The sequence below is a fragment of the Sinocyclocheilus grahami genome, unplaced genomic scaffold (assembly GCF_001515645.1).
Source record: "Sinocyclocheilus grahami isolate Dianchi unplaced genomic scaffold, SAMN03320097.WGS_v1.1 scaffold820.1, whole genome shotgun sequence".
Classification (NCBI taxonomy): Eukaryota; Metazoa; Chordata; class Actinopteri; order Cypriniformes; family Cyprinidae; genus Sinocyclocheilus; species Sinocyclocheilus grahami.
The window spans coordinates 318,261-331,691 of record NW_015505999.1 but is presented as its reverse complement, the minus strand read 5'-3'; the positions used below and the strand labels follow the sequence as shown (position 1 = coordinate 331,691).

General features: G+C 36.7%; 2 protein-coding genes across 2 annotated transcripts; both read left to right on the top strand.

Moving 5' to 3' along the window:
* Positions 1 to 1,296: 1,296 nt before the first annotated feature.
* On the top strand, positions 1,297 to 2,949 carry LOC107562377 (thiosulfate sulfurtransferase/rhodanese-like domain-containing protein 2). The gene is made up of 5 exons (XM_016247007.1): positions 1,297 to 1,424; positions 1,646 to 1,761; positions 1,833 to 1,991; positions 2,073 to 2,190; positions 2,266 to 2,949. The coding sequence occupies exons 1-5, from the start codon at positions 1,385 to 1,387 to the stop codon at positions 2,496 to 2,498; spliced, it is 666 nt and encodes a 221-aa protein (XP_016102493.1). The 5' UTR covers positions 1,297 to 1,384; the 3' UTR covers positions 2,499 to 2,949.
* Positions 2,950 to 8,539: 5,590 nt separating this feature from the next.
* Positions 8,540 to 9,902, top strand: LOC107562367 (interleukin-17B-like). Its single transcript, XM_016246992.1, has 3 exons — positions 8,540 to 8,717; positions 8,802 to 9,121; positions 9,491 to 9,902. The coding sequence occupies exons 1-3, from the start codon at positions 8,694 to 8,696 to the stop codon at positions 9,741 to 9,743; spliced, it is 597 nt and encodes a 198-aa protein (XP_016102478.1). The 5' UTR covers positions 8,540 to 8,693; the 3' UTR covers positions 9,744 to 9,902.
* The last annotated feature ends 3,529 nt before the right edge of the window (positions 9,903 to 13,431 follow it).

Sequence of the window (13,431 nt, the reverse complement as noted above, 5' to 3'; positions counted from 1 at the left end):
CGTCCCAGTTCAGTTTGTTGCAGCTATAATTTACCTGATAAAAAAGTCATTTAGAATCGGATTCAATGAAAAGATCCGAGTCAAAAGAATGATTCGTTCGCGAATCGGACACCGGTAGAAGCGAGTCGCGACTCATTTTATCTCCACAAGCCGTGAATGCACGTCAAATCAATTTTATTTTATTAACCTGCCGGTAGTGTTTAATAAACCGGTCAAGCATTAACGACATAAATTGCATGAAAATAGGTTAAACTTCTTTATATGATGGTTTTTAGGATGGCGTTTAGTTTTTTAATTATTGGACTGTGAACTGTAGGTAATAGTTGGTTTTCTCTCATAAACAATTATTGGTGAGCAATATTACAATTATAATGGCAAGTATGCTTGTTGATTTGGATGTTGAGAGTCTTGGTTCAGAGGTCCATAAAGCAGACAAACCTGACTTTTCAGCAGCAAGGAAACTGTACTCTCATGTCAAGAAAATGGTGAGTACGGTGATCATTTTCATTTTCAATGAATATCAAGTTTATTGATATCATGATGATTGTAGTGTTTAATAGCAGTACTTTTCCCACGGTGTTTAGACGTTTGCAAAATTTGTGGCATCCAAGAAAGTTCCTCCAACCTGTGAAAACAGCTCACCAGCTCTTTGGCACTGCTGTGGACAGTCATTCCGAGAGTCATCATCAGTCCACAAACATGTCGAACTGGTTTTCTTTAAAATACAAATCTTTGTAATCCCAGGCTATCTGTAATCAGAAGCACATTTATAACTGGAATATAATTTCATTTCATTCACATATGTTTCATAAACACATAATCCTTTATGGATTACAATCCGCCATCAAAATGATGCATTTAATTATTCTGGCTGCTGTGAGAAAAGGTTATAAACGATCCGCCACCTGCAGGATCCTCACGTGTGATAGCCTAGTAGCCGGGACAACTTCTTTATGTTTACAGAAGTGATGTAATGACGCAGTGCCATGCTTGAATTTCCCGCGAAAACCTACCTGTACCACTCAAATTAGAAAACATTATTATAAACTAACCGTTGTGAATCGGGCTCAAGTAAGGCGATAGTTTTGAACACTGGCTGGTTATGTACTTGCTCAAATATTGATTTCGGATCATTTTTAACCAAAAAAAAGTTACGGACTGCAACTTTAATTTAACCAACTTTAAAGTTTTTTGCACTTCAGGTAAAGGGAGATGTTAAAGACAAAAGATGTTTAGGGGGCTGAGATGAAAGATGGGGTCTGAATCCCCCTTAAATAGTGTCTAAAATCACCTCTGCTCTTCACTGACTTTTTCTCAGAAAAGTGAAGGAGGTGCAGAGTGCTTTTCTGATCTGAAGGTTGGTGTTTACAAAGAAATTGTCCCTATGGGTGTAAATCCAGATATCATTTCCTACACATTGGCTGGTAAGAGAAACACCTACAACTGGATTGATACATAGTACAATTGTTTATTCAGTGTGCCTTTTTAAATATATTCAAAAGCTGGGGGTTAGATGTTTTTTGATTAATTAATACTTTCATTTAGTAAAGATGCATGAAAAATGAAATTGATCAAAAGTGACAGTAAATACATTTATAATGTCTATTGTAGATTTCAAATGCTGTTCTTTGTGTACTTCAAAAAGGAATACACTTGGAACCAGAGGAATTTCACAAAGAAGTGAAGGTGTTTGTGGAGAATCAGTCCTCGGACAAAGATACAATACTTCTGGACTGCAGAAACTTCTATGAGAGCAAAATTGTAAGTAGTTTGAAAGTCAGTGATGCCAGAACTGTATGTACATTACAGCCAATAGTTCAGTATGTTCTCAGGGTCAGTTCAGTCAGTGTTTGGCCCCCGACATCCGGAAATTCAGCTACTTCCCAGACTACGTGGATAAAAATTTGGATCTCTTCCGGGACAAAAAGGTTCTGATGTACTGCACAGGAGGCATCCGCTGTGAGCGAGGCTCGGCTTATCTCAGATCAAAAGTAAGTCTGAATGGAAAAAAATGACATATCTTTGTAATGCTATTTTCAAACGTGAATATCAATCTTCAGAATGTATGCAAGGAGGTGTACCAGCTGAAAGGAGGCATTCACGAGCAGTTCCCCGATGGCTTCTACCATGGTAAACTCTTTGTGTTTGATGAACGTTATGCCATCTCATTCAACAAGGATGTAATTTCAGGTATGTATTCATGCAAGTTTTTCAAAAATGATTGTATGGAGTGACAAACTTAACATTTACTTCTCCTTTCCCCAGAGTGCAGATACTGTAGTTGCCCGTGGGATCAATATCAGCTGTGCTCCACAGACTTCTGCTGCCAGCTGGTGCTGTCGTGCACCACCTGCAGAGAGCGTGGCCTGATGGCCTGCTGTCCTGTGTGCCAAGCCAAAGAGCAAAACCACAGCGACGTCTGTTCTGAAGAGCTTTCTCACCGAGAGGAATGCGAATGCACAATGTCACGGCCCAGAATCCCCAAAGATACACTATGACAAACTCAAGGAGTTGAAAATCATCTTAGATGGCCTATAACTTTGTGTGATTTTAAGTCTGCAAACTTCTTTTAAACTGTTGTACCAATTCAGTCATGATTTTAAAAACGGGACAATGCAAATCTTAAAATAAATTACAAATCATTCACATTCTTAATTTTATTTGACATTCAAAATCTTACATATATATGAATGGGACGGGTTAATTTGTACAACAATAATCAGGTCATTCAACTCAAACTATACACAGACACTGAACACACAGGTGATGTACATATACACACAAAGACAAAAACTTAATTTTATTACATATTTCCTTGAACTTGAGATCAAATTAATAAAAAAACACACACACAAAAACTGTCATGGTAGTCATTCTTTGAGAGAACAGCATGTAAAGCTTCAATTAAATAGTTTCCCGATGGTTTTGGCAATGTACAAGTTTCCGGCATCTGCAAAGAAGTGAACAGAAAAACATTTAATTCATTCACAAAATGAAAGATGTTAGTGCACTTTGCTTATTATGTAAAAAGGCTGATCTGCTAACCTGCTTTGTAAAGAAACAACTGTTGCCTACTGCCAGTGATAGTTGAGGTACCAGATGGTATCGTTGCGCAGTACTGGTCCAAACAACGGATTCAGCTGTGATAGAATAGCAATCAGCCAGCTGAAACATAACCAAAAGTAGAGAGTGAACAACATGACAGTCAAGAGAAAATATTGCCAAGAGACTGAAATCAGGTTCACAATTAATGTAGCAGCGAAATTTTTGGTATCCACTGCCTCCCAGTGGCTATTAGAGAACAAACACTATCATATTTCTTCAAAATAATAAATAATTCACATCAAAGTGGGACAGTTCAGTGCGATTATGAGCTTATTTAACACATTTTCCATTTGTTAAATATTATTTGTAAGCGTATTATCTGAAACTGGAGTAAACTGCACATGAAATGGCCTGGATGTGGTTTATTTCTTTTCTAATCAATGCTGGAGTTGCCCAAAGGCGGTGTTTGACTTTCAGCTGATACAGAATAGAACAATCTCTTTATTTTACCACATTAAGCAGCAGCTATTACTATAAAGTCTCTCTAGACATGTGTAACAAAGATAATTGAAAGACAATGTAACGTTACTTACAAAAGGTAGCAACAGACTGCAGTTAGCACCAGCATAGTCACAATGACTCTGAAGGGCAAAAAACAGAGATATGCAACAACAACTTATGAATAAATAACACATATTATAGCTATAAGTAGCACGTATTATAAATAAACATGCATAGAAACGTGTTTCTTTAAATCACCCTCGCCAACTTGGCACAGTCACATGATCCAGACATTCATATATTCATTCTACAACTAAAACTGAACAAACACATTTGCTTTTCATTTGTACTAAATACATTACATTTGAATTGAAGTCAAATCCCAAACTTGATTTTATTGTGACGCTCAATTGTTGGCTTTCGTAACGTAAAGTCAAACTGAACGGGGGGGGGAAACGATCAACTGTATTGTTTAAGAACACTTTTTTGTTAATAAAGTCTTTGGCGTTATAACATCTCAAATACATCGATAATTATACGTTCATACAGATGGTTTAGTACAGTAAACTTTCGTTTTAGGAAATGCTAATGTTGCTCACCCTCGATTCGGTCCTTTAGGAATAAACCAGGGAATAACTCCACCAATAAGACCCCAAAACAAAGTCATAACTGACATAGCTATCACAAACGTTGTGGCCGCCATGATATTTCTTTGTAGTTCGAGGATTATAAACTTATTTTCTCTCAAGTAAACTTCGTAGCCTCCACAGCGTTTGCGCCCAGCACTGCTGTGTGCACGGTGACGGTCATGTGACTCCTCGGGCCCTCAGCAGAACAGACATATGACTGATGTCTCACCTCTTCCTCTGCACTCACAGCTGACTAAATATACAGCTTTCTTTTGAGACTGCAAAACTTTTGGTTTGGTACACATAGTGTGTTGTGCAGGGTATGTTCCCTGCATATATTTAATCTACTCTAGAGTCACATGAAACCTCTTCACCTGCATGAATTATTTAAAATGTCATCAGCTGACTGCTTGTATTGTTAAAACCAATTAGTGCAGCAAAGCAAAACAGGGTTATTACAGTTAACTAAAACCATAAAAAAAAACATTCTTGTTGCTTGAAATAAATATTACCTGAAAAAACCCGTAAAATTACTTCAGCTTTAATTTAGTTTGCACTAAATATTTTAAATTTTAACTAGACATTTAAAAAAATTAATAGAAAAAAACCAGAAAAACTTAAAAATAGACATATTATGCCCCTTTTTACAATATGTAATATAAGTCTCTGGTGTCCCCAGAATGTGTCTGTGAAGTTTCAGCTCAAAATACTTCACAGCTCATTTATTATAACATTTTGAAAATGCCAAGTGGACGCATGAGCTGCTGCTCCCCGCCCTCTTTTCCAGAATAGAGCTGTGCCATTACAGCTCATACCTGCTAAAAACACCTGTTTTGGTTCTGATTATCATGTTTATCGTGCTGAACTCATGCGTTTTAAACCATATGAGTTTAAACTTCTGCTATACGGTTTTCTGAGCGCACACAAATCCGAAGCACACGGACAGAAAGCGGCTGTCACAGCATGTGAGTACTAAACTAAGTTCTCATTCACACACAAGTTTATGTTAAAAACTCACGAGTTACAAAAAACAGTCGGTTATGTCTGTGAAGGTAAACTGTGGGGAAATACATTGCATGTTTATTTTAGATCTGTGTGGCAGCAGCAGTAAATAAATCAATGCATCCACTGCTCTGTTGTCTCCTCTGAAGCTGGGACTGTAAATAGTGTTCTGTGCTCATCTGTGCAGCCAAAGACAGAACAGTTAGCATGTTTTGCTCAAACTTTCGCCATGGCATTAGCAGTGTTGGGGGTAACTCATTACAAGTAATGCGAGTTACGTAATCAGATTACTTTTTTCAAGTAACTAGTAAAGTAACGCATTACTTTTTTTAATTTACAAGAAAATATCTGAGTTACTTTTTCAAAAAAGTAATGCCAGTTACTTTGTTTTCCCATTTATTGACTGACAGCTCTCCTGTCCCCATATTGGGAGAAATCGGGAGTACAGAGGCGTTGTGTGAACATGATGTTACTGTAGTTCTAGACTAAATTTGAATGTGCATTAATTCATCCCACTCACAAAAAACAGATTTAGTATTCATCAAAATGAATTAAAACAGCGAAATGCAAACTCAGAATATGATGCAAATCTGCAATAATTAAATATGTTAAATAACACAAATGTATCTAATCCCATTTTATTAACCAATGTCTTTGCTGCTGACCTTTGATGATCCAGTTCAACCGTACTAATAAGCATAAATGACTTTAGAGAAACTAACAATTGTGCTTTGTTTTTTTATTGCTGAAGAGTGTTTCTTCTCCTGTGTTCTACTGTACAGACGTGAATTTACTTTTGCTTCAGCCTGAGGTTTATTCATTACACTTTTTGGTGTGAAAGGGCTTTTATATTTGATATAAATAGAACTTCTTATATTAAAAACAATCAAGCCCTGCTTATATTTAAAAAGTTACGCAAAAGTAATGTAACGCATTACTTTCCATAAAAAGTAACTAAGTCACGTAATTAGTTACTTTTTTAGGGAGTAACGTAATATTGTAATGCATTACTTCTAAAAGTAACTTTCCCCAACACTGGGCATTAGAACTGGTACACCGTTGTCACTTGCGAAATCAAAATGATGTTGCCATGGGTGGAATAATATTATAATATTAATGAGATCCCTTTACGTCACCAAGGGAGCGAAATCTGACATGCTCTTTTTTTTCAGATGCTTGCAGAAAAAGGCTTACGAAAACAAAGTTTCTGGGTTAACCTTTTTCACGTTTCCTTGGTTGGTAGATGCACCGGGGACCTGATTATAGCACTTAAAACCTGGAAAAGTCAGATTTTCATGATGTCGCCTTTAAAAAAAATCATAAAAACTGAAATTGTATCCCGATGATACTAAACACTCTGAATTCCCACTCTCTTTGGCACATTAATTTCCAATCATTTGCAAATAGTGGATCCAAAAATACATCTAGATAGATACAAATGCATGGCTATTCAGTGCCTGAAAGTCGCAATTTTAAAATTCCCTTATATTTATGTGACACTGCTTTTGCGTCCTATGACAAAAAGACAATTGACAACTCCATTCAGTTAAACAAGTGGCCATATAGGAAGTAGTTGTGTCTTGTGTGCCTGCGAAGCATTTGAATTTCCCCAGGACTAATTTTTCTGTTTAGATACCAGTTATTGCGCACGCTGTGATTTTCAGATGTTATACAAATGAAAACATAGATCGCACTAAAGCTGAGCTTAAATCCAGATTCTTTCATTTCAAGTTCAATTTGGTAACAACACTGCCATTTCAAACCAAAGCATCACTTTTATATAAAAAAACAAAACAAGCACAGAAATTTTGACAACTCCATTCAGTTAAACAAGTGGCCATATAGGAAGTAGTTGTGTCTTGTGTGTCTGCGAAGCATTTGAATTTCCCCAGGACTAATTTTTCTGTTTAGATACCAGTTATTGCTCACGCTGTGATTTTCAGATGTTATATAAATGAAAACATAGATCGCACTAAAGCTGAGCTTAAATCCAGATTCTTTCATTTCAAGTTCAATTTGGTAACAACACTGCCATTTCAAACCAAAGCATCACTTTTATATAAAAAAAACAAAACAAGCACAGAAATCCAGACTCTAACATTGACCAGGTAGGAAAAACTGGAAATGTCCTCACCTGGACCTCATCATCCTTACGGATGGGCACGGATCTCACGTTGTACTTCTGGCGGAGCTCTTTGGACAGAGGGGAGGACATGATCTTCCTGCGGATGTGTGAAGGGGCATTGAAGTGCCTCTTGCGGTTTTTGCGCCGGGAGGAGGTCACAAATTTATTGAGCTTCATGATGGCTGCTGATGAAAAGGACAATCAAAATTTGAACATTTAAAAACACACACATCTGCAAAATAAATAATTGTAAACTTATGTAGTTGGGTTGCAATAAAACCACATTCAACACATAAGTAAAACTGGGCTTGTAGAAAAGTGAACCTGTCAAACTTTCCTCACACTTGGGTTTGTCAAGATACACTGGCACATCTCTCAATGGACAAATCAGCAGTGGTATTACATAAAACACTATATATTACATAAACAGTAATACGCTAAAAGCTTGGAATTGATGTATTGACAACACAGTGGATTTGACAAGCATGTTCAACATCTCGTGGTATTGCTATAGTCTTTTCAACTTGACATGACAATTTAAGCACACACATCTTACCATTTCATTTATTTTGTGCTTCAAGAGCGTTAAGACGCAACACGATTAAAACAACATATAGCACGCCCAAACGGAAAGCGTGACCTTGCGTTTTGGGCAAATTTAGTTCTCCACACGGGAGAGCACAGCTCCTATAGCAGCCACTGGCTAAACACTGACGACTTAACCAGCCCAAATATCCCCAGTCAAGTCTAAAATAACACATCTAAATAGAAAGTAGTGATATTATGTAGCGATTATGTGTGTTTTAAACTTTGAGGACATAACATCCACGCAGATGGCAAAGGATGCTTAAGAAATGCTTTAGCAATCTTGTCTTACCCTGCCGACTTGTTTCTATGGCCGCCGGAAAAGAGACTCTAGAACTGCTTCCGCCAGAATTAGTTGTAGCGCAAATCTCGCGAGATCAAGGATAGAGGATAGAATGGGATTTTAAAGTAGCTGTCAGTTCTATGCCAGGGTCACGAAGTAAATAACGTCAGATATAAGTCTGTCTATCTGTCTGTCTGTCAGTCTGTCTTTGTATCTGTCTGTCTGTCTGTCTAGCTATCTAACCGTCTATCTCTCTGTGTATCTATCTCTCTGTCTTTCCATCTATCTATCTAATGTGTTTGAGAGGGTTACACAGAATAGGATTATTCTTGTATATAGCTATATATCTTGATGTGGCCCCACCTTGAACTGTTTGTTTCAGGTGTATCCCTGTAGGCTACTGTGTCAGTGTGAGGCGTGACACTTCAGTATGAGTAATCCTGAGTAATCCACGCTCCTTCCATTCAATACATACACAGCGAGGAGACAAATGTGACAACTTATTGCACTCTGACTGAAAACAATGTGGAAAAATATATGGAATAAGGTGAGTCTCAGAAAAGTGAAATAGTTGTTTACTTGGTAAAGCATTATAAGAATTAAATTAAAGCCTCGGTACTTCATATTGCAGGTGTTCATGGTCCTGATGGTGGGGAACCTGTTTGTGCCCACTGACACAAAGTACACCAGTAGAGAAGGAAAGTCTCGGAGACGGAAACTGGAGTCGCATCCTCGCCGGAACGCCTCGTCTGTCAGAATCTCCCCGGATCCGATGATGACAGGTCCAGAATCAGGTGTGATGCCCGGTGCTGTTGAAATTGACTTTGACAAGAGTATTGAGGACATGGTGTCTCAGGTCCGAAACAATCCCAACTTATCCATAAACAAATGTGTGGTGGATCGCAAACTTTGGATGTCCAACAGTCGCAGCCTTTCTCCCTGGTCCTACAGGTGGGTGTAACATGGAGTTTATTGTTAGTTTCAACTTGCAAATGCAAATATGAATATTATTATATTATCATTGTGAATATTATAATATTATTATAAACCCCTATGTTCTGATTGAAGATTAAGAGACCTCAAAGTAATTTTTTTTTTAATTAAACAGAAATTATTTGTATCATTATAAATTATTTTATGCATCCTTGCTGAATAAAAGTATTACATTCTTTCAAATACTGCCCCAGTTTTGCAACAAATGACAATTTAAAATATACTATAATTTAAAAAGTTATTTTAAATTGCAACAAACGACCTCAAACGTTTGAACAGTAGCCTATCTTTTTACCTCAATGTAATTTATTGAACGTCTTTGTCCAGAATCAACCACGATGAGGCCCGTAAGCCCGTGGACATCCCGGAGGCCGTGTGTTCGTGTGTGGGCTGCATCAATCCTTTCACCATGCAGGAGGATCGCACCATGACCAGCGCCCTCATCTACGCCAAGATCCCCGTGCGCAGAGTCCTGTGCCACCGGCCAACCAGGAAACCGACGAAGAATAAGAAATGCGTTCCCCGTTACCGATCGGTGGTGGAGAGCATCGCCGTGGGGTGCACGTGCATCGTGGGGTAGCTGAGTGGGACCAATACAATTCAGCCTGTTTTACTGCAAATAAACCGGATCCCGATTGTGAATATTATGATTTTCTGTAGGGTGAGCTCAATAAAACACAACCGTAGCTGTGTAGGCGCCTTTTCTATTTTGAAAAGGTGATTTTATTTAAGATGTGGAACATTTAATGTCGTTAAGTATTAATTGTGACATCACAAATTAAAAAACAAAAACAAACAAAAGATCTGATTACAGTTCGGGCAGATCATTTTTATATATGTTATGGAACTGTAAAGTGTTTTATGGAAGAAAGAGTACTTAATGCTGACATGTCTACAAATAGCCAATTTTCAGCCTGTGGTACAGTCAGGGTTGTCTGTTTAAGATCGCCCTCTACTGACCAAAATATAGTGATACAAAGAGGAGGCACTTTTATGATTTCATAATGATTTTTTTAAAGGTTTTTTTTCATTGTAATGTGGGGATGGGGGTTGAAACATAACCCGAGGATACAACTTTAAAGTATTTTGTTAATAAATATTACATTCACCATTTTTCTCATATTTCCCCCAAATATACAGTTATTTTCAGGTTTATAATGTACATATTTGCAAATCGAGAACTGACAAAATCATCGTGTCTTTACCGTAAATAAAATATACGAAACATAAACAAATTTACTGGAATTTATCATTTCATTTTTTGTCGGTGTGTTAAGAAAATGCCATATGCCTAAAGTAAATAGTATCGTGCCAGCTCTTAACTGAAAACAACGTTTACACATGAGCGACACACAATGTACACTTTGCCATTTTTAAAACATTTATACAATGATTTCATGATTCAGATGATTGCAAGTTCTTGACATTATAATGAGGAAAGTAGGCTACATCTAGTGTTTAAAATTATAAATGTAATTAAAAATAAATGTCTTAAAACTACTACTCGTGATGTTCTTACAAACAATATCGCACACTATCTATTGCCATTATAAGACATTTCAGCTCCTGGTCTCATGTGCGCCATCAGCAGGACTCGAGCAGGCGAGTCCTGCATCGCCTCAATCCTATTAGTCATCAGCGAAGAACAGTAATCGAGAAAAATACAGGAGGAGGACGCATCATGCTTGGTATGTGTTTGGCTGATCAAATGACATAGCCTTATCTTAAGATGAAAAACACGACTTTGAATCTGACTGTTATTGTTGTTTGATTACTTGCGAGAAGGACGCGGTCCAGGTGAACGAACCTGGTGTTTGGTGCAGGTGAAGGGTCCATCGAAGGTGACGGCAGCTGAAGGTAGGAACTGACAGACATCTGGACAATGATGCACTCTCAGTGATTATTTTCAACAGCTCTCAGTGGGATATTTTAATCTCATAATGTACTCTCAGTTATCTACGTTTAATGTGATATTTTAAATAAGGGCTTTTCTGACTTTTTGACCCCTTCCTACAATATAGGAATAGGCCTGTATTAAAAAAAAAAACAATTATATATAAATTAAATTAAATAAAAAAGAGGGGGGAAAATGTGCTATTCTAAAGTGATATTATAATATATAAAAAAAATCTCTATATATATATATATATATAATTTCATGCAGATTTAGTTTTTATTCCTTACTGTTATTAACTTTATAACATTAGTTTATGCAGCCCCCCAGATTCTGTCACAATACAATTTATATACATATATAATATATGGACTTTATATATAATAACTCAATATAATTTTTCCACTTTTTGCAGAGAAATGTATAGGAGAAAACAGTTAACTTTAACTTTTGACAAACAACCTGTTGTGCTTCTATAATTGTAATTTGTCACAATTACATGAGACAAACTGCCGTGACAACATTGCTAGTGAAGCAGTCTACTTGCCAAGATATTGCCATTCTGAGTATGAAATATCGTTTTGAGCCAGAATATAAAACTCAGAAATTAGGCCTAATCAATCAAACAGCTACGCTCATAATTTGAAGAATGTCTGTGAATTAGTGAAGACTGTTAGTTAATTGAGCGGCAAACAGAATAATCCATTTACCTATTCACTGAAACATTGCACAGAATTGCATATTGCAGCTGGACTGTTGTACATGGCAAGTCCTTTTTAAAGCTCTGTACTATATACCAACACAAATCTGTAGGCGACCACTACTTCAGCTTTTCGAATTCAATATATCCAGGACTGTCAATCTATATTTAGAAGCTCTTGTGGCTCATAAATATTCATTGAGGTTTTAGTGCTTTCTTAAAAAAAGACGCAGCATGAGTTCCCAACAGTGAGTCAAGCAGCGTGTGTCAGGGTGTAGGAGGAGAGAGAGAAAGAGAGGGATGGTTGGCGAGAGTGAACTCTTTGATATTTTAATATGCTGATACCCGGGGGACCAGCACAGATGGCACCTGTTCTCAGAGGCACTGGCCACTCTCGCTGACTACTCAGTGTGTGATTTCCGTCACCAAATATCATTCATGAGTTTTCACATTTGTACTGAGGGTGGCATTTGCCTAAATAAATAAATAAACATTTAGCTAAGTGTTTGTTCAGTATCAGAATTTTGACATATGTTTCTGTTTAAGGTGGTATGAGACAGTTGTGGTAACAAGAGAATTACTTATACTTTTAGATTAGGTTAATTAAGCAGATGGTCTCTGCGTCTAAGTGCGATACCTCTGTGCATATTAAACAAAATAATTATATTTCCTATAGTCCTATTTTTATTCCTATTTTGTTGTCAGTTATGCACATTCAGGTATTTTGTTACACTGAAATTTATTTTTTCATTCATCCAATTAAAAAAATGTAGGGTAATGATTCACATATATATTTTTTAACTTGAGCCAATGAAATATAAATAACTTGCCCTAAGGATAATGATTCACATCTATATTTTTTAACTTGGCTCAAGTTAAAAAATATAGATGTGAATCATTACCCTAATTTTTTTTAATTGGATGAATGAAACATTTTTTTCAGTGCATGTCATAGCCTATAAAACCTTAGTCAGGTTAGACGCCATCCCAGCTAACGGAACATTTTCGTAACTTTCACTAATGTTTTTTAAAAGTTATATAAATGTCAAGACATTCATATAACTTTATTAATATTTGATATAGCCTACATTCTCATAACGTTGAGAGAAAATGTTTTGAGAACAACATTCTCGGGACCCTTACGGAAATTCTCCATGGCTTTATTGTAGTAAAAGTGTAGTAACCATGTTTTTTTTTGGCATATTAATTACCATTTGTATAACCAGTTTACTACAAATACCATGTTATGGTTAGTGTAGCAAAATCATGGTTAATTTGTGGTTACCATGGTTTACCTATTAACCATGGTTTTTTGGTTTTATTTGTAGTAAAACCATGGTTAATTTTTGTAAGGACGTCCTTACGAAATAGGCTATTATCATAATACTGAAATAAGAGAAAATGTTCAGAACGTTATAAGAAATGTTTTTGTAACCTTTAAACAACGTTTAAAATCACGACACGAAAACTGGACATGTCAGTGTTAGAAACATTTCAAAACAACGTTGCCACAACGTTTTTACAACCTGAATTTGTTACCTGGGATATTGAACTTAATGAGAAAACGAGGTCGTGGGAGACTGAAAGTTTTTTTTTTCTGAAAAACGTACAATCCATTGAACGCACTGCACTTCTATCCTTCACAGCCTCGCTTTCATTTCATAAACATGATCA

Coding starts and splice junctions, on each gene's coding strand:
- LOC107562377 (XM_016247007.1), top strand. CDS start 1,385: ATGGGTGTAAATCCAGATATCATTTCCTACACATTGGCTG. Junction 1,425..1,645: donor CATTTCCTACACATTGGCTG/GTAAGAGAAACA, acceptor TACTTCAAAAAG/GAATACACTTGGAACCAGAG. Junction 1,762..1,832: donor ACTTCTATGAGAGCAAAATT/GTAAGTAGTTTG, acceptor GTATGTTCTCAG/GGTCAGTTCAGTCAGTGTTT.
- LOC107562367 (XM_016246992.1), top strand. CDS start 8,694: ATGTGGAAAAATATATGGAATAAG. Junction 8,718..8,801: donor GGAAAAATATATGGAATAAG/GTGAGTCTCAGA, acceptor TTCATATTGCAG/GTGTTCATGGTCCTGATGGT. Junction 9,122..9,490: donor CTTTCTCCCTGGTCCTACAG/GTGGGTGTAACA, acceptor GTCTTTGTCCAG/AATCAACCACGATGAGGCCC.